The sequence below is a fragment of the Mixophyes fleayi genome, chromosome 4 (genome assembly GCF_038048845.1).
Source record: "Mixophyes fleayi isolate aMixFle1 chromosome 4, aMixFle1.hap1, whole genome shotgun sequence".
Lineage (NCBI taxonomy): Eukaryota > Metazoa > Chordata > Amphibia > Anura > Limnodynastidae > Mixophyes > Mixophyes fleayi.
In genome coordinates, this window is record NC_134405.1 from 114,796,432 (window position 1) to 114,819,241 (window position 22,810).

Sequence of the window (22,810 nt, forward strand, 5' to 3'; positions counted from 1 at the left end):
ATATCATGAGGCCTGCCTACTTTCTCAACTTCGGGATTGGTCCCTTCCGATGTATCAAAATCCATGGGTTGATCTGGAGAAAGCTCTTAACCCACATTTCCCTTTAGCAGACTTAATCTGGGTTCCCAAAGCTTGGCGTCCTGTTAATGCTGGGTTACCAAAGACAACTAGAGACTCCCTAGCAGTGTGGGACAAGGTATTGGAGGCTAGCCCTATATCTATAGTTCCAACTAAAAATCTCTCTTTATCCGCAGTCGCTAAACTAATCCCTGACTTAAACCTTAGTCTATGGATATCGAATGGTATAGCCTCACTCACTGACTTATTAGAAGGACAGGGCTTACTCTCTTTTACGCAAATAAGGGAAATATTTCACCTCCCTTCCCAGGAATTCTATAAATACCTACAATTAAGACCCTGGTTTAACTCTCTCCCTATTATTATTATTAATTTTTATTTATAGGGCGCCACAAGGTATCCGTAGCGCCGTACAAGGACAGACAATGGCACAGTACAAGTAACAGTAAGCACTATAACTCTGGGGGCTCAAGGCACAGCTAGAAAGAGAGGGAGGAGAAAATTCAGTACAGGCAGGTAACTTGGGCCCAAGAGGGTGGGCACGGATGACAGGTTAAGATCCACTGAGGGGAGCGGAGAGAAGCGAGAGGAGACAGAGGGCAGAGGGATCGAGAGGAGGTGAGCTGAGTAGCTGGAGAGAGCAGTTAAAAGTGATAGAAACAGGAGGTAGGAGAGCCCTGCTCAAAGGAGCGAACAATCTAAAGGCTGCCTAGGCTGGGTTTAACCATTATTTCACCACCACTCTTGTTGTATATAAAGTTAACAAACGGGGATAATAAAGCCAGCATCTCCTTCTGGTATCGTCATTCCTCCCCCCCCCCCCCCCCTCCTCGTCAGAAAATAAAACTAGAATACAATTGCAGTGGGAATCTGACCTCCATCTTGAACTGGACAGGGAACAATGGGAAAACATTTTCATCAATTCGGTTCGAATGTCAAAATGTATAAACCATACAGAAATGATGATAAAATTAATCAGCAGATTATACCTCACTCCAACTAGACTCCACAAACTGTGGCCCACTCATTCGAAACTCTGTTGGAGGCAATGTAATATCTCAGGCGACTTGAGACATATATTTTGAAATTGTCCCCTCATACAGCCGTTTTGGGTACAAGTCCTCCAATTAGCCAATAAGATGACTGCGCAGACTCTTTCTCCTACCCCAGAGGTTGCGTTGTTACATCATTACCCCCCCCCCCCCCCCATTTCCACAACATGCTAAGTATGTATTTTGCTGGAAGCCTTTACAGCCACCTCCGATACAAAAAGTAGTGGTAAAGGTGCAATACAGATTTGATATGGAGACAGCGGTGATGCCTTATTCCACGGCCCCCTCATCCCCATTAACGAAATGGTTCGATTGACAGGTATGTACGTAATTTACCTCCCGTGCCACTTTCACTTAATGAATCTCCTCAACAGTCTCCTTAGAAGCTTTCTCGTGATCGATAGGGTAACTCTTGCAAAATATGAGGGAACTAACTTTGTATTTCCTCCTCTTGTCTACAATGGAAAATGGATACAATATTGTTTAATGTGTTCCTCCCCCTTTTTATTTTGTCCTTTCCTACCCACCCCCTTTTTTTTTATTTCTGTACCGCATAATTCTTGAAAGTAAAGTAAAAAAAAAAACCAAATGATAAAAGGTGTTGTATTTAAAAATGTATTTTATAATAAAAAGTGTTTAACTTACTCTGGTAGTTCACTGGCAGCGCTGTGGGGCCAGAGGAGGCACCGCATCCATGGTGGTCCTGTGGAGTGGCGGCAGGAATGGAACTGTAGCAAGTGGCGGCATGTAGCCGCCACAATGTACCTCAGCCTGCAGCAGCATAGCAGCGGCGCTGGGGGGTTAGTAATGGCACCTCCTGGATTCAGATGTATCCAGGAGATGCATCACCTACTGGGAATGCTGAATTGCAAGCTCCATTGGGAAGTCTGGGATTTGGCCTTGTTAACTATATTCTTATACTTCTAGGTGTATCATCAGTACCACATAGTGATAATTAGCTTCCTTTTAAAGGCTATGTATGAGCAATAAACCTTACTTTTCCTACAAGATCTCATGTTTGTGTTTAGGAAGAGACCGGAAATTCTCCTCACTAACCCACTAATTCATAGTGTCTAACCATGAATAAAAGCACAGAGAGGATGTAAAATCTGTGGCCCACTGGAAGTAGAGTGCTGCAGACTTACATTCTACATCTATAGCAGTAAGAATGTTAAAATACACCAGTCGACTGCACACTGAGGCAGCACACATAAGTATTAGATTTTTTTTCTATTTCTCTCACGTAAAGCTCTATTTTGCACTACTTAGACATTTCTTTTTGTGCCCAGGTTACATAAACAATTCAAACACCTATAGGACTGAAAATCCTCGTCTAGTAGGCAGCGTTAATAAATCTATCTTACTTTCATTTGAGAAGCACATACTAGATTTCTATGTTCATCTATTTTGAGAAAACCGCTGAATAATTCACTAGGAAACCAACAGTTTTCTTGACTCACAAAGAATTAAACTAACTTAAATATGTGTATTAACCAAATTTGTAAAATTTGCTGTATGGACATATAAATGTATTCTGCAAACACTGAGCACCTGCATTTGTCTTCCACTTGCAAAATTGAGGATAGGGTAGTTGTGCTTCATGCCTTTGCCACCAGAGGGTTTTACTGCAATTTAAACAAGAGCCTCTCCGATCCCTATTTTTTATGATATATGTAGGCTTGTTGTTTTTTTTCTATTAATTATTATTCTAGTCTATAATCTTTTTTTTTTTTTTTTTCAATATATATGTGTTATATGCAAAGAGTCTTTTTGTCAGCAGCGTAACAATGATTGCCTCAGCTAGCGAGGACAAGTGCTGATGTTCTCTAGCGAGACTAGTAGCATTTGCGTGAGGCGACAGGAAAGAGGAAGGGAACCGATGTTTACCAGAACAACAAGCAGGGACAAGAGTTCGTCGGCAGAAGTTAGGGCTTGCAGTGCTTGGTGGGCTGGAAAAACAGAAAACTTCATTTCCAGCAATTACATATTTAAAATGGAAGATTGCTACAAATGTGCTCTAAAAAGTAAAGTAAATTGCAGTTTATTTTATTGGGACAGAAAGTTTGATTTACTTAGACAGTGGGTTTTATTAAGGGGGGGAATTCAAAATAATAGGTCATTTTTCAATCGCTTTCTCTCGTTCTGACTGAGCACGCTTTTATCATCATCATCATTTATTTATATAGCGCCAGCAAATTCTGTGGTGCCTTACAATTTATGGTCTAGTTGTTATGCATTTTCAGGGACAGAGTGTATCAGAAGACAAATACTGTAGAGGCAATGTGACTTGTTTCTGTGGCGATCATTACCGCAATAGTCTAAATACAATTAAGTAAGATAGTATCAAAATGAAATTACTGGCTAGGCCATACTCAAGCAGAAAGTGTTCAACTCTAGAAATTCCACAACAGCAGTTGCTATGACAATAATTCTCATGAAAGAAGCAATATGTCACAATTGAAAATAACAATTATAATACTTCCAGGCTTCCACACAGAGCTTGAATGATGGTTTACTTATCTTTTTGTTTTGTCAAATCTATTAAAAAGCTTCCTGTGGAAATGAAGTTGTGAGTGGTCTTGTTGCAATATATATACTGCGGCTCCTTCATCAATGGCCTCCAGGGCGATGCAAAAATATTACTGCTTTTTCAATACATTTTGTTTTGCATACACTGAAAGTGCACTGCACTCTACAAGTAACGCAAAGCATAGAAATGGAATACACCATACTTTTTTTTTCTCCTGCACCTCTTCCTTATTAAATGGAAAATGCACAATAATTGTCCTAAAAGCACATTTTGTTCAAGCAAGGCTAAATGCTTTGATTAAAAAAAATATATATATATAATACGTTTACTGCTGTAAACGTATTAGCAAAAGATAATTGCTAATTTAATAAATTCACTGAACTTAAAATGGACATGCATGGTAGGTCATTTTAATGATTAACTCGTCCCCACCAACAAAGAAAAGATGTGGGTAGAGCCATTTCAGAATAAGCAGCAGTACCTGTGAAATATGCAAATAATGTAGAAATCATGATTTGTATTTTAAATTCATAAACAAAACATTTCACATGCATTTACTTTTACATACTTCGAAGCTAATTCTTGAAAAAGTAGTGTATTTATAAAAACTCTAAGCACACTTTAAAGTTCAAAGCCATGATTATGAGATTACCTGCTGAATCGCCAGCCATTACAGTTAAAGCTGCCATTGATTTAGTGCCAATGTAGTGACTTTTAACTAGAAAGCGTGCCAAATCCAAAACTGAATCAAATGGCTGACTTAGGACCTTCTGCGCCCACTCACAAACAAGGCGACAGGCTGCAGACACAACCTCTTCATCAGCATTCTGCAGCTGAGCTGATACTTCCATTCCGTCCAGCTAAAAACAAGGACAACCACAGGTCAGCATACTATAAATATGCAGTAATAGGAACATTCAATAAAAAACTAGCATTGGCCATAAATACAGTAACCATAGTGTAGTATTTTTAAACTAACTAAAAAGGGGTACAAGAAAGCAAATCTTTTTAGTATGCTAGAGAATAGAGCAAAACACCAAGCAAAAGGGGATTCTCTGCTTTATTTTTTATTTTATTTAAGTAATTGTACTGTGCTAATGCAAATGACTTAATATTTTCAGTCTGGATAATGCACTGGATCTGATACAGGATGTGTCTCAGATTCATTAACTGGACCTAGAATGAAATGCAGCCACAGCTCAGGCTGTGCTGACAGTGACAGAAAAGAGCTGTCCTAGCTGCTTGAACAAGGGTGTGTGATGTAAATGTACCTCCTCAATGGACTGGCTGTAGATTCCAAGAGGAACAACATTTGCTCTATGCATACTCAGTGGGAGCTTGCGCATTTGCTCCTTGTCTACTCCCAAAGAATCAAGTCTATGGAGACAGCATAGTAAGTCCCTACGACCTTGATTTCGCACAAGGCATGATAATTAATATATATATATATATATATATATATATATATATATATATATATTAATAGTAAGGAGGAAGAAATAGTTCTATAGTGCTATAGTTACATAGTAGCAAATGTTAAATTTCCAGGGAAAAACAGTCTGGAAGTCCTGGAACTGGTGCAATAAGCAAGGCAACTTGTGATTTAGGCATGAGGCCATCTATGAGAAAACATCTGACTGATGAGCACTGTAATAATGGACAAATATACAAGCAGGAGTTAGGCCCTTAAGAGACCATTTTTAATTCAGCTTAAGTGGTTGTTGGAACTGCTTTGGGCAACTAAAGTACAAGAAACATCATGGCCATGGAAGGCACCTGAGAAAACTTGATACCTAAACTGTAAGCCTGGAGAGAAATCTAAACAAGAAGACATAGCTTTAACAGATTTTCTAGGTGGTGAAAATCAGGCAACTCATTTGAGTCAGACATGAATCACTAAAACCATTCCACTTAATGGAGACAAGCATCTTTTATGTGCACAGATGACATGAAATACCAAGATCATGGATCTGATGATCTATCGCAAGGATTCCATCTCAAACAATCTAACTTAAAGAAAACCACCAGTGCATAAAATGAACAGTGACAAAAGTGCAAAATGTGTGATTAAAATCGGCAGCTGCTGCTGCCTCGCCTCGCTATGTTGGGTATATATTAATGGTGAATTAATAATCACAATAGTAAATTGTTATAGCATCCTAAATTGTTAATCTCTCAATATAGAGGATATAATCTCTTTTAGTGTCCTAATTGGTATAATATAACAAAAGCTATTTCAAATTTTACAGAGAAAGAAATATTATATCTGAGAATTAGCTAGGTGCAAGAGAAAAAAAGCCATTGAGAAATAATGATGCACCAGGTTCAGATGGCTCTATACAGGTAACAGCCTCTGTATGGAGATTGAACTGAATCTTCCACATTACTTCACTATTTTATTTATTTCTTCTTCATAATTAGCATTTTTACACCATCTCACTTTCCCTTCAACTGTAAATATATGAATAGAAATTTGTAAGAAGTGAGAAATGGGTTAACACATCCTATATGTTCACCTTATCTTACACTTCTTATTTCACTTATAGGGCATTGCTTTTCAGCTTTCATAATAATTTTCATAGGGTTAGTCATTATTACTCCTACTTTAGCACCATCATTGTTAGATTTTTTTTCTTTTTGATTTTTTTCTTTTTTCGTTTGAATTTGTGTAAAAGATTTTTTATATTTACTTCTATTATTCATTTTTCATTCTTTAATGCCTAAAGTATTTGCCTGGACCAATTCATCAGGAATATTTGATTTACCTGTAGATCCAAGTAATGCATATATGCTAAAGTAACCTGTTTTGTTAAACAGTTATTTTTGGCTAGGTGGGACTTTCACTCTCAACTTCAGGATAGGTCCAAATAGCTGTCAATCCTCAGTGGTATTCTCCGATATTCAGGGGTTGTTTCTTCTCTTTAAAAGCACTGCCATTGGTTCTCATCGGTTAGCCTTAAAAAGCAAGTATGCGAAACGCGCGTCTGTGTTAGCCTCGCTATGCTTTATTTACAATAGATCCTTTCTCTTCTTCTCAGATATAATTTTTTGTCACTGTTCATTAAAGTATTTCTTTTTAAATATTACTCTATCACTCTAAGAGTGCCCCTATATATATTCCATGCTTTCTTTGTCTTTTGCTAATTTCTGTTTAGCTAGCAAGATATAGTCAACTCAGCATGCTTAGAGTCTTGCTAAAGGACCAGAAGGAATGGCTCCCTCTCACATCCTGTGTATTATCTTTGATTTGTGGAACACTTGATTAAAGCCATTTTGATCTATGCCAACTGATCATGAGCAGAAAGCCCAGTAATATCAAATGTGTACAAGCTTGGCACAATATCAACCTTTTTTATTTTGTTCTTATAAGAACTGAGTAATCTACGTTTCATGGGTACAACTGTAAGTATGGGGGAGAGCAAGTAGAGGAGTGGAGAACATTAAAATAGTGAAAACATGCAACTGATCATTACCCCATCTCCAGTCTTGTTGAAGTCCAGGTTAGGCAGTGATGGCATGTGTACAAAAGCCTTCTTCCTCAGCCCGCTGTAGCAATACGTAATTTAGTTAAGGTCACCTCTACAATGGCATCCAAATGATAATTAATAATTTGATATCTAAAAGGATCTTACATCAATGCATTACTACTTTTGAAACAATTGGGGGCATTAATGTAATTTGCTATCAGTTACAGCATCATACTTCTGTTTTCATAATTGTCCTCTAATGTCATATTGTTGAATAAATTATTTTGATATTTTTCAGTGCATAAGTTAGACTTACCATTTAAGCAAACGCATGACATTTTACCTTGTTTATTTTTATTGGTGTGTCTTCTCTTTAAATTTGTATTTACAATATGTTAGTTTTTTAATTGTATGAAAAATAAAGACATGAGACAAATTACAGAGGAATGATCACTGTAAGAGCGATCATTCATTTTACGGTTGCCATGACAGCTATTGTGATATATGGAGTCCAGTTTGTTAAAATGTTATTAACCGGCAGCCATTTCATATAGGTAGTATATAAGGCAGTGATAGGCAACCTGATATACTTGAAGGGCCTCATGTGCGGCCCTCCAACTTTTAAGGACTACATTACCCGTAATTTCAAGACAGATAAGACAACCCCAAGATGACCCTAGCACCCCTCATAAGGGGCATGTCCTTCGGGCCACCTCACATGCCACTCATTCCTCCCCACACACCGGCTAATTTACAGCCTAAAATTGGATTACAGTCAAAGCCGGAGCCTGTAGAATAAGTAGGTAGAGCAGATGGCGCAGAATACACTGCACTCCCTAGTCCGCCATTAGATGTACTTGTACCTTTCCTTTTGTTAAGCAGAGGAGGTCAAGTGATGTGAAAGCGGACTGCTCCTGTTCAGTCTTATTATATGCTTAATAACTTAAAACAGAGAATAAAGTCAGATCAAAAACATAGAGCTGGGGGCCGCAGGTGAAATCTTGATGGGCTGCTGGCTTGCCCGTCATCCGATTAGAGGGCATTCATTCAGCTTCAATTGTCATTGCTCTTAGATACAACACATGGACTGTGGGCTCTGCATTTACTACAACAGTATACATTAAGCAAATCTATGTCCAAGGGTAAGAACTATGAATAATTCTGGCTGGATGATAGAAATAGATTGGTAAAAAATATAAGAGGAAGCCTTAAAGATAAAGCAATTAATTTTCACAGGAGCGATTTCACAAAAACAATAAATCAAAGGCTTCCGAAAGGGCAAAATCTCTCTAAATATAATAATAAAAAAAAGAAAAAGAAAAATTAGTCATTCTCTACAGAAACCCTTACAGTCTGGATTTTTTAATTTATAATTATGACTTCCATATTGCTTGCACTTCAGAGACAAGAAGAAATACCATCAGACTCCAATTGCTATAGTTTGGTTTATTCTGCAGGAGATAGTTGCTAATCGAACAATATATGTCCTTTCTATGAACTATATTGCACACCGTTTTTCATTTGCAGATTTTATTTTCCAGCTAAATTTAGTTGCAAGTTGAATTACAACAACAGATGTTTTGTGAAGGAGCCCATGCAATTTTGGACACACTATAAGTGAAGGATATTTTGATTTGCCTCTTGTGCCCAGGCGACGTGCCTTCATGTTTGGAAATACGTTTTTCATGATCTTTCCAAAGTCAGCAGCACTTAGTGGATGATAGCCAAGATTGTCACAATAGCTCCTGAAAGACAAGAACACATATGAAATAGATACGAGCAATGAAATTAGAGGTTGGCCAGTCAGTTTAAAGTCAGATAATATAATGACATGCACATGAGAAAGACTCTGTGGATTATGGACAGTATCGGCTGACAGTAGTCAAGACCAATTTATTGTACTGAGAAAACAAGCATCACTCTGGGTAATCCTATGTTAGTACAGTAACTAATAAATTATAGGAACACAAAACAATGATGCAGCTAACAAGATCCTATGTGAATGACGAGGATAAAAATAAAAAAAGTTTTCTTCTATCACTTTGGAGGAAAGTTAAATTATTGGACTTGATCTATTTTCTATAATTTGCTAAATGCGGAAATCTGGACGCTCCCTTCTAAGCAGAGATCTTCAGTTAGGACACACCACTGTAGTGTGAATACTCAACAGTATTTGTTTTTTCTGTGCATTGTATGGCACGTTGCTTCTAAATTTAGACGGTGAAGAAGACTACTAGTAAAGTGCCAATAAAGAAACTACTTTTTCCTCCATGTTTAGATTGTGCATTGCAGAATGAAACATTATTGATAAAGATTTATAGTCAGATGTAATTAGTGTTAGAATTCACAAAGTTTGTTCCAATGTTGCAGGGAAGAAGGTAGTGGGGGTTACAGTGCAGTGATTTCCATACATATGCTGGGGAACTTAAAAAACACTATAGGAGAGCCACAGGAAAGGAGGGATCAGTTGCACAGACTGAATGGTGAGGTGGCTCATAATTGAGTTGCCACCATCCAACCACAATATTTCACCTTATGTAACACTCATGCAGAGGTCACCTGTACAAATAACTACTATGATGAGCTGCACTACAGAAACAATGTTCCAGGTAGTGTTGCCTCTCTGATGATCTAATCTGGGGTAAGAGGAGAATGTTATAACAACCTACCCCCAGAGTGGAAAGCTGCTTTAGCACAAGATAAGTGGATTCAAGGATCATATTTTACTCCATATAGTCTCAAAGGTGTTACAATAGTCCATATGGGACATGATAAAAGCATAAACAATTGTAGCTGTCTAACGTGTAGGAAGGTCAAACAGCTGATGTTTTAAAAAATAGATTGAAACATTATCTACAATGAGCATTGAGTCAAGCAGGGATACAATGTGCTTTTAGCCATATTGATCTTTACAACAAGAAGTGACATAGAAATGAGAACGCTGCAAGATAAAGTAAGTAATATCAGGGAAAAAAGATGGAAAATCTAGATAGTTGTTTAATTCTTATCGTTCTTCGGATTTAAAAAAAATGTAAATATAAACAAACAGTTTGTAAGTGTCTGGTTTTAGTTAGCAACATATATAAACAACTTACTTATATTCATCATAGACCTCTTGCTTTGGCAACGAAGTCTCTGGGTGTTCCTCTAAGGTATTCCGAATCCATGAGAATGCATGAGTTTGCTGAGCTCGACTAGATGACAATGAGCTCTGATCACTGTCGAGCAAAAACAAAATGTACAAAATTAAGATTTTTTTTCTCTCTCTGGGAAACACCTAATGAAACTTGAGCCTTTTGTTTATTTGACAAACAGGGAAAATCCTCTTGTAGCACTTGACTACAAGCAATCTTGTAACTAAACAAGATGTATTGAGCCTATTAATGATAACTGATATTATCCAGTTTTGTACACAGGTCAGGTCTGCACAGTTATCTCACTTTAGCGAAATATCCATAAGAAAGTCATTAATGCAAAACACTAAAACAGACGAAAATAAGTCAGCTCCTTCCAGGCTGGCTAGACCCAAAAACGTGCTTATTAAAATGCTGCAAGCTATGCTTTAGCTGCTGCCAAGACACAGTCTTCAATAACTATGTCAGTGGCATTAAAATAATATAAAAAAAGTCTCCGTTGTGTTTCTTACATTTTAATGCAGGCGATTTGAAGGCTTTTTTACATCCACCAATAACAAGCTCTTTGGAAAAGTAGATTTTGGCACATGACCATATGGCTGAGCCAAGAAGATTGGCCGAACATTTAAAAACTATTATAATAAACCTGAAAGTTTCAGAGGAACGCAACACCTGAAAACCACATTTAAAAAATAATAGTACTCTATGTGCTGAACATTTGGCCACTTCAAAATGGCAAACTTGCGGTTTTAGCAATGGCTTGAGAAGCAAGTGCTATCCATACTATACCTTAGTATGGACATTTATGTGGTTGCAGAAGAACAATTTAAAATTGTAATCTCATTTAAATACCTATGTATTTCAGCACTAACCATATTTAAATGTAATGTTATGCAAACTGTGCTTAACTTGACGATAGGTTCTATAAGTTAACGCCAAAATTGGCAAGCATATATCACCTAAAATCCTTCTGCAAACTGGCTAGAATCAGTACATTTTCTGGCTTCATAGTACATGTGCTCATATAGCTTAGTTGGGAAAAATCTGGATGTAAACTACACACACAAAAAAAAAGAAAATCTGCTTTCATTCAAGTAACCTTTTGATGCTCTGCTCAAAAGATTTAAATTCTGTCGCTGAGCATCATGGGAGATCAGCTAGACCAGGCCTGTCCAACCTGCGGCTCTCCAGATGTTGTGAAACTACAAGTCCCAGCATGCTCTTCCAGCTATTAACAGGTTGTCTACTGGCAAAGCATGCTGGGGCTTGTAGTTTCACAACACCTGGAGGGCCGCAGGTTGGACAGGCCTGAGCTAGACTGTTAAAAGGATGAAATCACTGTACATTGGTCGACTGTTTTTTTGTTTTTTTTGCACCAGTTATACTAAGTCTAAGAAGCCTGGCTCTCCAGGTGTTCTGGAACTACAAGCCCCAGCATGCCCTTTCAGGTTGCTATTTTAAACTGTCCAGAATGGAATCACTGAATATAAATATTACTCTCCATATTTGGTATTCTAGTGTGAATAATATTAATATTTGTAACGACTACTAGAATAGTAAATAGGGATACTAAATGAATACCATGGCCAAAATATGGCTGACTATGAGAATATATTGCACAACTGACCTTTGTGCAATGGTGTTTATCAAATTTTATGTAATTATAACTTTATTCTAACAACATAATGTACACTTCAGAAACACCTGAATAAGATGTAATATGTTTTATTTCAGGTATTAATGAAATGTACATTGTGTTTCTAGAATAAAGGTTTTGGGGTTATTTTACTTTTTTTTTATTATTATTTTCTCTGGGATTGCTAATCCTGATTTCAGTGAGCATGGCTAAATCCAACAGGCTCTCATACCCCAACTGCCATCTCAGCCAGTTGGGTATATAGAACACTTATGCACACACTACATAAGGCCCATAAATGTGTAGAACTAATAAAGCATTGAGCGCGGATTCTTAGATTCCAAGTCTAACCCACATTTGCTTTCTACAGTTGATCATATTATGAACATGGCAATAGATGTGACATATTGCTGACAAGGGCATTAACAGAGAAGTGTATTAAAATCTATTAAGGTTATGAATGGTTTGCAAGACAAAACGGTGACTCTTCAAAATAGAAAGCATGACACTGTAGATGGTATTGCTCCTCCATAACAGCAGAGACCAGCAACAGCCAGCTTTCTTTCAATTGGAAGGAGAAAGTCACAATTCTTGACCTACCTTTAAAAGGAGAGGAAGTTACCCAAATATTATAAATATTATAAATATATTATATATATATATATATATATATATATAATATAAATGTCTAGTGGCGTGTGTTAGTCTGTCTGTGTGTGGAAAAAATAAAACCAAGCTGCAGCGCCACCTGCTGGGCGGAGTTATACACTGACCTACTGTCTCTCCCCGGAGTGTGAGTGCCTCCACTCTGGTACGTGGTTCTCCATCTTTCCCGCTCACACCTGTGTGGAACCGCGGCCGTCCGCCATCCTGTCGCATCCAGGTCCCTTTAACAACTACACCTGACCACTAATGTGATTGATGGATCAATCACCCCTCCCTACTTAAGGCACCTGCAGCCTTAGGTAGTTGCCTGATCTTGAAGTCTCACTCCCAGTGAACTTCTACAGGTGTGTGCAGTTTCCAAACTGCTTCCAGCTCTACTCCTGTGTGCAGTTTCCAAACTGCTTCCAGCTCTACTCCTGTGTGCAGTTTCCAAACTGCTTCCAGCTCTACTCCTGTGTGCAGTTTCCAAACTGCTTCCAGCTCTACTCGTGCTTCATCTTCCACGCTGCTCCCTGCTCAACTCAGCGGCGGTTCCCATACCGCTACAACGCTTCACTTCTCAGCTGATTCCGGATCTACACAACTGGGTATGCGCTACTGACTATTGACTATTGCTCGCATACCAGTTGTATCCATTGTTGTTTGCTGCACAGGGTACAAATACCCATATAGACTGTGTTACTGCATTGCTTCATTTAGGACAAGCTTTCACTCAAGCTACGATATCTCCACACGCTACTACTTAGCGTTATTGTGCATATCTGCTGTGACCAGCTTCTACTCCCTGCAAGGCATCTACTCCATACAGACTATTCATTGTGCCTTCCATCTCTGCCTCACAAGACATTGCTCTACTCGCGCTGTTTCCATACAGCCACAGTTTGCCTTTCAACTTCACTCTCCTGCACCTGGACAAGTCCTCATTCCTTCTCACAGCAGTGGTACAACTTGCTGCACGCAGACCACTGACTTCCCTGCTACCTACCCGCACCTGGACAAGTCCTCCTATCACAGCAGTGGTACAACTTGCTATACGCAGACCACTGACTCTCCTATTACCTACCTACACCTGGACCAGACTCCTCACCATAGCGGTAGTACAACTTGCTGCACGCAGACCACTGACTTCCCTGCTACCTACCCGCACCTGGACAAGTCCTCCTATCACAGCGGTGGTACAACTTGCTATACGCAGACCACTGACTCTCCTATTACCTACCTACACCTGGACCAGACTCCTCACCATAGCGGTGGTACAACTTGCTGAACGCAGACCACCGACTACCCTGCTACCTACCTGCACCAGTACTATTCTTCCCATCACTACAGTGGTACAACTTGCTGAACGCAGACCACCGACTACCCTGCTTCCTACCTGCACCAGTACTATTCTTCCCATCACTACAGTGGTACAACTTGCTGTACGCAGACCACTGACTCCTCCTCTACCTACCATCACCTATCCACGTCCACTCCTCGTGTCTACATTATCTTCAGCCTCCAGTTTACTGCTCCAAGTCGCTGACTTTCCCTAACCATAGCTGCAAGTCGCTGACTTCCTCAGACTATCTCTACTCTCCTGCTGTTGTGTCGCTCCAATCATTCACCTGCCTGCTTTGAGGTGCGTGCCATAACCCCGCCTCTCTAGCAGAGTTCCATCTGGTGAAACTCGGGTAAGCAACTTCTAGTGCCCGTGACACCTACTAAATTCTTAGTGTGTGTGGGAAAAAAAATTCAGAAAGGGCTGAAATTTGGTATACTATGATGTTTTTAATTTGTTAATTGTTAAAAGTGTTTATAAAGATTTTAAAAAAATATATATATATTTCTTGAAGGAGAAGTGACAGTTGGGAGTGGTTGGTGGTTGCCGGGGGTGACAGTGGGGAGTGGTTGGTGGTTGAGGCCTGGGCTATGGCCCAAATGCATGACAAGAACCTTTTTAACACCTTAAGTAGCTTGATTTGACTAGAATGCATGAGTATCATGCACGGGTTAACTTGTGTATATATATATATATATATATATATATATATATATATATATATATATATATATATATATATATATATATATATATATATATATGGGCCCCCTTAACTTATCTATATCTACCGGTCTACCTCTGCCTCCCCTCTGTTGAGCTCTACATTGGTTCCCCCTTTGTTATTGAATCCTCTTCAAACTCCTCACCTATAAAGCCCTCTCTAACTCCACTGCTCCTTATCTCTCCAACCTCATCTCCATTCACACTCCTTCTCGCCCTCTACGGTCTTCCAATGATCTCCGCCTCACCTCCCAACTGGTCACCACCTCTCACTTCTGTATTCAAGATTTCTCCCATGCTGACCCCCTTCCCTAGAACGATCTCTCCCATTCTATTAAGCTTACTTCTAGCCTGCCAAACTTCAAACGCTCCCTGTTCAGGTTAGCCCACCATTCCCCTGTCTAACCCCGTCCTCCTCTATCCCTCTTCACTAACCATACTATACCTCACCCTCATTCTTCCTCCGCTCCCTACTTACTGTTGTTCATCTCTGTACCTCAGAGTTCTCATCCAATCATCCTATCTTCCCTCTCTGTGTCTCTTGTCAGTCTCTCCCTTCCCTTTAGACTGTAAGCTCCCTTGAGCAGGGCCCTTTATCCTTGTATCCTCTTCCTTCTGTTTACCTTCAGCTGCCCAGCCTCTTTTCTCCACCTCAAGGCTTACTTGACTCCTAACCCTGTCTTTCCTCTACTCCTTTGTCTTCGGATCTCCATCACTGCCCTGATCCTGTTAGTGGGGCCCACAATACTGGGCACAGGTTCAGCCACCTTTAGTTCACTCTCCACCTCCCTCCCCATGTTATCTTTGCACTGGAGCTCAATTTTACCACTTTGCCCTGTGTACCTGTTCTCAGCTGAGTTTATACTTTTTCCACTTTGTTTTTGTAATGCCCTCTATGCTGTGTACTGATTTGTCCCATGCTCTATATATGGCGCTGCAGACCTTTTGTGGTGCCTTATAGAAAAAAAAAAGCTAATATAAATATAATGTAATTTATGTTGATCACATCATATATGTGGCTTATATGTTTTATTAGGCTATAATTACATTTTTTATATCTCAATTGGTGATTCATTAGAGGTTATTTATAGTACATTTTTTATTTAAATAGCGATGTACCCTGTTATTATGTATAACAGTTACCTTACAGGCGACTCTGGCCCAAGAATTCTCTATTTTCCTATAAAAATAATGTCACTTTGTTAAACAAAACAGTTATCGTGGGCTGGACTCTTTTAGTATGTCTTTGTAATAATTATACACACACACACACACACACAAACCTTTTCTCCACATTGCTAGGACCAGAAGGCAGTTGGAGGTAGAGGTAGAGTTTCTCAAGATCTGTAAACTTCTCCACTTCTTGCTACAATATAAAACAAAACAAACAATAAAATATGAGTTTAATATGAGCATTTTAAACACAAGTGCAGACTTAACAGCACCTCAAGTACAATGGGCACCTCTACATCAGAGAAAGCTTCCCCGTCATTTTATATATCTTGTCAACTTCATACAAACAAGAATTAAAAAAAAGTCTGTAGAATTCAGACTGCAAAAAAACCAAAAACAATTATACAAAAGGAGGAGTATAAATAATTAATGATAATGAGAACCAATGAAATCCAAAAACAGGTATGAAAAACAGATAACAATGTTGTGGAAATTGGGCTCAGAAAATGATTTTATTTTTTATGGAACCCTGGTACAAAACTGAATAGCTAGTGATGCAACATTAATTGCCAGCCATTTTCTACACATGCAAGTAGCAGCTGACAGACTAGCATGGTGACTGCTTGTTGTACAACATGTTTTTATTCGCTTTAGAGCACTGCAATATTTCCCTTTGCTAACAAGCTTTTAACCATCGCAAGCTATCAGCTAACAGATTTATTATAATGCTGGCTGTTCATGTATTTGGCAGGAAGACATAAAAAGTTGTCCAAATCCAATGAATGAGTTATTCAAGTAAAACAAAGCACCACGTCCTACGCAGCCTTAACTTTCCTGATCTGCATATTTATAATATCTTCATATTTGCAGAAAACAACATGTTGGCTCTTCCATAATTTGTTTACATTTCGCAAAGTTTAACAGTATAGTCCTTTAGTTTTTGCATAATGTGGGCAGTCGGGCTCTCAACACACCAATCCTTGTTTCTGGAACAACTTAAACAAAGTGTCAATTAATAGTATTAGCATTTTTATACTGCTCTATTTTCTCCTATCGTTAGGTTTTCCCTCCTACACCAGAGTTAGGAAAGCTGCTCGCAAGCAAGCGGTTATGGAATCATAAACAAAAATATGCGGCAGCCTCATTCTAGCAGGACCATAAATCATAGTTTCACAAACAGTAAAGAGCCACAGGTTGCCCTAGTCTGTCCTAAACGGATAGTACGCTTTTCTAGGCCTCCTGACTTGTTAGGATTTATTAGGAATAAATATTTCACAGATGTATTTAATCCATAGTTGCCTACTTTTCTGGGATATCCAGAAGACTAACGAATTAGACCACCTGGACTCCTAAGAGAACAGGCAATACCCCAGAGAGTGTTTACCACCCTGTGGGCAGGGATATAATGCAAATGTGAAAATGGCCCTGTCCACTTCAGTAAAGACAGCTTGGAAGGGATAAGATGACAATCTGCATTAGCTTGATGATTTAATTGCCCCACCCACTCAATGCCGCAAATTGAGTAATAAAAAATGTAAAAAAAAAAAAAGAAGAAGATATAATCAGGAAGTATAAGCTAACTTAATTTACTCAGATCAGACATTTTTATTAATGTTCTTATTAGAATTACTACACGTTTCCTTCTTCCAATTACTATAACTTTTCTTGTTCCAATTACTATAAAACAATCTGTATAACAGAACTATACAAATAAAACACCAATAAAAAAAAAAAAAAAAAACAGACTAAACCACAATTGGCGATTAAACTGAATGCAGTCTACAATATCTGTAGTGCCCTGCTGAGAATGTGTCTTGGTTGTGGGCCAGGGCTAGTCTTGGATTTCCTCTACCTTCACTGTTTCATGCATGCTTCCTCCCCCAACACGATGCCCAAGGTACTGCACCTCATTGCCTAATTGTCAGACAAACCCACAGAATCATCCCCAACACCAGCCTTAGATGCTCTTCCCAGGTTTTGCTAAAAATGGCAATATTATAAAAGTAATAATGAGCAAAGCTTTCAAACCCTTCCAGTAGGTCATTGACTAAGTAGCTGGCATGTTTTTCAACAGCATGACCTTGAACACTGACCGTTCTTGAGCCTTTGAGTTAGTAATATCTGCTAATATTCCTACTTAAGTCAAGAGCAAATACATACTTTGCTATGTCCAAATCACCTAATAAAGCATCAATACTGTGGTAGGGAATTGAGGTCAAACATGATCACATCTTTCAAACTGTGGTAGTCTAAGGAAAACATATTTGTTTTACCCTTCTTGGGGACCAAGGCAGTGGAGGATTGCCCATGGACTGCGAAATGGCTGGATCATACCTAGCGCCAGTATCTCTGTACCTCCCTCTATATGTTCTTCTCTGCCTCTGGCAAGACTAGGTAGGTAAGCAGGTTGCCTAATCGCCTATGCTTACCAGTGTACCTATGTTGCATCACCAAGGAAGTCTGGCTGGACTTCATACTGAACTAGGAAACGTAGCATTGTTTTCAGCTACTCCCTCTTATAGTCACTCAGTTGCTCGTTCCAGCACACTTCGTCTACACCACCTTGCCCTTCAGTATACACGAGGTCAGATAGCAGTAGTAGTCACTCTCCGGTTCCTCCATCAGTAAGCAGCAAACCACAGTTACAGACTCCATAATCTCACTGCATGTTTACATGGCAAGTACACTGCCGCCTCACATCACTGGAGCTTGTGTTGTTGTGTGGACATCACAATAACCACCTTCTACCCAATATCAAAATCTCCATCTGGCGTGTACACCCTGATCATATCAAGTTTTCTGCGTGGTCTGTGACTCTGTAAGGTTAGCTTGCGCAAGCCTGATGAGGTTCTCTAACTGATTTCTGAGCACATAGTCCACCACACACATATTCTGGATAAACAAATTCTCTTTTTGAGGGGTCCTAGTAACAGTAACTCAAAGTGTGGCTAAACATGTAGATGCCAGCGGCACCTTCCAATAAACAAATAGAAGGTGTGGCGGGTAGAGCTTCCATTCTGCCCCCTCTTAAGTCACAAATGCCTGTAACACATACTTCAGAGTCCCGTTGAACCACTTGTACAGTCTGATAGTCTGGGCATGGTTGGGGGCGATACGGATTTGACTCAGTCCGCACTTTGCCCAGAGACGTTGAACCAGTTCACTAATGAACTCAATCGGTTAGGATCTCACTGGAGAAACCTAGTCTGCCATCACTGCACAAAAGGTAGCTGACAAGTTGCTAGTATTATTTAGCAGACAGCTTGCAAGTTAATCAGCCTGTATGTTCTTCCCCCCCTGTCCATGCTCTTCCAGGATGAGGGGGGCTCAGGCTCCTTTCCACTTTTGTGCAACCAGCCAGGGAAATTTATTCTACTTTGAATCTAGGAGGTGCTATTGTAAGTCCCATCCGGCACCGCAGGTGCAGCTCCTGTGGTCCCTCCTCTGGAACACCAGGCCTGAAGACCCCTGGGACATCACAGCATTCCATTTCCCGCAAATGGTAACTGGAGTAAAAACAGGACTCTTTGAGAGACCAGATACCCTATGGGCCACATGGGCAAGTTATAACATTCATTTTATTTAAATACATATTTTAAAGTATATCTATCCTATCTATACTTAAATTCACTCCACAGCCCTATTGGCACTGCAACGACTGTTAACTTCCAGCACCACAAAATCATACATTAATCGAAAACATTTACTTTTTTACTACTTACATTATAAAATATTTCTACTATTAAATACATTTGCACATTTTTTACACTTTGTGTACAACAGCGGGATGTAACTTTTTCGGCACAGCAGAGTTGGACATTAACACTTTTGATGTCGGTCCTTTGTTTAGGCTTACCCATTGCATGTATCGGTAAGGAGGGGACATGACCTATCAACAAACATACCTAACAGTAAATAAACTCACAGACACCCAAGTGTATCCCAATTTTTTCCAATATGTGGGACTCCACCATCCTGGATGTTTGTCCCGACAGCTGGAAAAGCTGAGAGGTATGGCATCGCTCTACACAGCATAATCCACAAAATCCTGAAGACCGAAAAGGGGGAGGGAAAGATAAAAAAAATCCTGATGCTTAGTGTCATTTTTATACATACAGACATGATCCCCAAACATCTCCAGCTATTGGCAATGAAAGAAGCTATGCTAAACAATAAAATGAGAAGGGAAATTGTGGGTTCAGTATGGGTAAAGGTAGAGTTATTTTAAAATGTAAGTTGGCATAATGCATAATTTGATCAAAGTGCTCAAAGTAAAAACATTTATAAATAATATTAAAAACATGTGCAATGTAAATCTGTGAAAAACCAATTACCTATGACTTGAAAAGAAATGGGGAGATATATTTCTTGATAGACGTTATAATTACAATGAGATTAATTAAGCCAGGGGTGTCCAACCTTTTAGCTTCCCTGGGCCACATTGGCAGACGACGAGTTGGTTTGGGCCGCACATAAGATACACTAACAATAACGATAGCTGATCATCCAAAAAACCATAGAAAACATAGTATAATATATATATATATATATATATATATATATATATATATATATATATATATATATATCACTTTTTTTTCAAATCCCCCTATAGTTACCTTTCAGTCGCCCTGTTCAAAAAATCCTCTCTATAATCACTTTTTGTATTGTTCCGATGCAATATCATTTAAGCCAGGCATTGTATATCAGGGTGCCCTGACCAGGCCTGCGGTACCTGACATATACACCACTGTGACCCCAAATTGTGACCTGTTTTGATAATTACACCATTATGTTAGTTACGGGATAACAACTTATAATGCCCCATTAGTAATACAAGTAGAAGTATGTAGCAGGGAGATAAGGTCCATGATGCTCCAGGACCAGGTGACTTTTATTCACTTGTCAGCGTCACTTGAAATAATAAAAAAAAATCCCCCTTAACTTACCTTTTAATCGGCTTGTTCTCCTGTCCTCTTCTCTTCTCCAATTCTGTGCTGCTGATTGTTCTTCTCGCGCGGGTGTCTCCTCTGTGCTGCGCTCCGCAAAGGATGTTGGGCGTGATGACATCACACCCGACATTCACTGCGAGTGCCGCACGGAGGAGGAGACAAGGGAGGGAGCCGGAGTACCAGCCGACGTGACCGCAAGGTAAGTATTTTCTTTGCAAGATTTTTTTTTTCCATTAAGAGCGCTGCCCCCTTGCCACAACCAAAACTCCTTCTGGGCCACATTTACAGGCGTGCTGGGCCGCATGCGGCCCGCGGGTTGGACAACCCTGAATTAAGCTATCTTCAAATGCTTGCCACTTGATAGAGAAATTTTGTTGAAAACTAAAGATGATGAAATCACAATGGATCAGATGACATTTGTGAACACCTATTCTATGATTTAAAAAAAAGAAAAAATGGAATTTATTTTTCAGACATTGGCATATCTTGGCATTCAGACCAGGTCCTTGGACTACATTCACCTCCAATGTTTTGCTATAAACAGAGGTGTAACTTGAAAGGCTTTGGTCCACAATGACATGGCCACACTAGATTTCAATGTTGGTTAGCCTTTAAACCATGGGCATTCAAATGTAGGGGCTGTGTATATTGTCAATTTATACTGGTTGATGATAAATTTAATAATCGTAATACAAACTATACAACTGACATGCAATTGCAAATATGTGGTGTATATCATTAAATGCCCTTGTAATAAACTAAGTTAGAAAAACTTCACGTATGTTAATAAAAAAGAATGGCGTTACAAAGATCTTAGATTAAAAAAAAAAAAAGCTATGCCACAATTGAATGACAAACCACCACCAGTAGCTCAACAGATAATTGACATTCGTTTTATGCCTATAGAGCAAGTACCGCAGCTTCAATGTGACTGTGATCAGGAGAGGTTATGGTTAGTAAAAGAAACTCTGTGGATACACCGCCTCAATACTTTAGTTTGACATGGTCTGAATGAAGAGTTCAATTTCTCCTGTTTTTTTGTAAACAGTTGGACATATTCACTGGTTTACTTTGGGTTTACTTTGCCGGTTATATGAAGTGATTTATGTATTGGAACTCATACCAATACATGGTGTTGACGCATTAAATTTTTCATACCATTACATTAGTTTATTTCAGATTTGGAGCATGAGTTGGAGCATGAATAGCTGCTTACTAGTTAAGATGAATTAATATACATGTATTTATGGGTCATGCATATAAGTTTCTTTAAGATGATCTTTATATACAACAGGGCTGTGTCGTGAACATAGAGAACTTACAGTTATTTATAAGGGTTAACCCATCACATAATTGTGGGAAATAAGGGATAAATAATAACTGCAGTGTAAATATGTTATATCAAATTAACCCATTGATAAGTTCAACTACTAAAGTGTAAAATGTGAAGACGGAAAGTCTGTTGTATGTGTATTTGCACATCCCAGTGTGAGAATATAACCATGTCACCTGTAGCAGCTCTTGCTGTGAGATATATTCTGACAAGTTAGTTTTTGGACTCCTGAATACACTTTGTGGAGCCGGTCATAGTTGGACATCCTTGCAGCCCAAGGCAGCATTTTGAAGGCCTATACAGGTATATAGAAATATGAGCTTCAAAAGGAAAACACCTTCAAAGTTCATATTTTGGGAAATACGGGTGCCACTCCATACTGACTAGCAGGAATCACACCAGGGTTGAACAGGAATGACAGGTACGGGTGGTATCCGGGAACAGCTAAAATCACATATCTTTGGAAAAGGTATGTCAAAATTTCATCATGTTTGCTATCAAAAGATGGACAAAGTCATAAGGGATTTATTAATAATGAAATTGGGTCTGTGTGACGATCAACAGAAAAGTTAGGTCATATAGTAGAATTGGGTATTAAATCAGGCAACATGCAAATTGTGATTGAAAAATGTATCACAGACACAACCCTGGGGGCGGAGACAGGTGTGGAGGTGTCTAAAAAAAAAACGGAGAAGAGCTAACCCTTTGTTTGCTGCTGTGGGTCTTGCTAGTCTGTGAGCAGCTA

The 22,810-nt window shown here is 39.1% G+C and overlaps 1 protein-coding gene across 1 annotated transcript in view; it reads right to left on the reverse strand.

Annotated features, from left to right (window-relative positions):
• Positions 1-22,810, reverse strand: part of RFX7 (regulatory factor X7) — a 98,079-nt gene that overhangs the window by 10,178 nt on the left and 65,091 nt on the right. The window contains exons 3-7 of the mRNA XM_075208041.1: positions 15,891-15,973; positions 10,223-10,345; positions 8,756-8,872; positions 7,134-7,218; positions 4,313-4,520 (exon numbers count right to left, since the gene is read on the reverse strand). Coding sequence (XP_075064142.1) covers positions 4,313-4,520; positions 7,134-7,218; positions 8,756-8,872; positions 10,223-10,345; positions 15,891-15,973 — 616 coding nt within the window. The remainder of the gene's footprint in view (positions 1-4,312; positions 4,521-7,133; positions 7,219-8,755; positions 8,873-10,222; positions 10,346-15,890; positions 15,974-22,810) is intronic.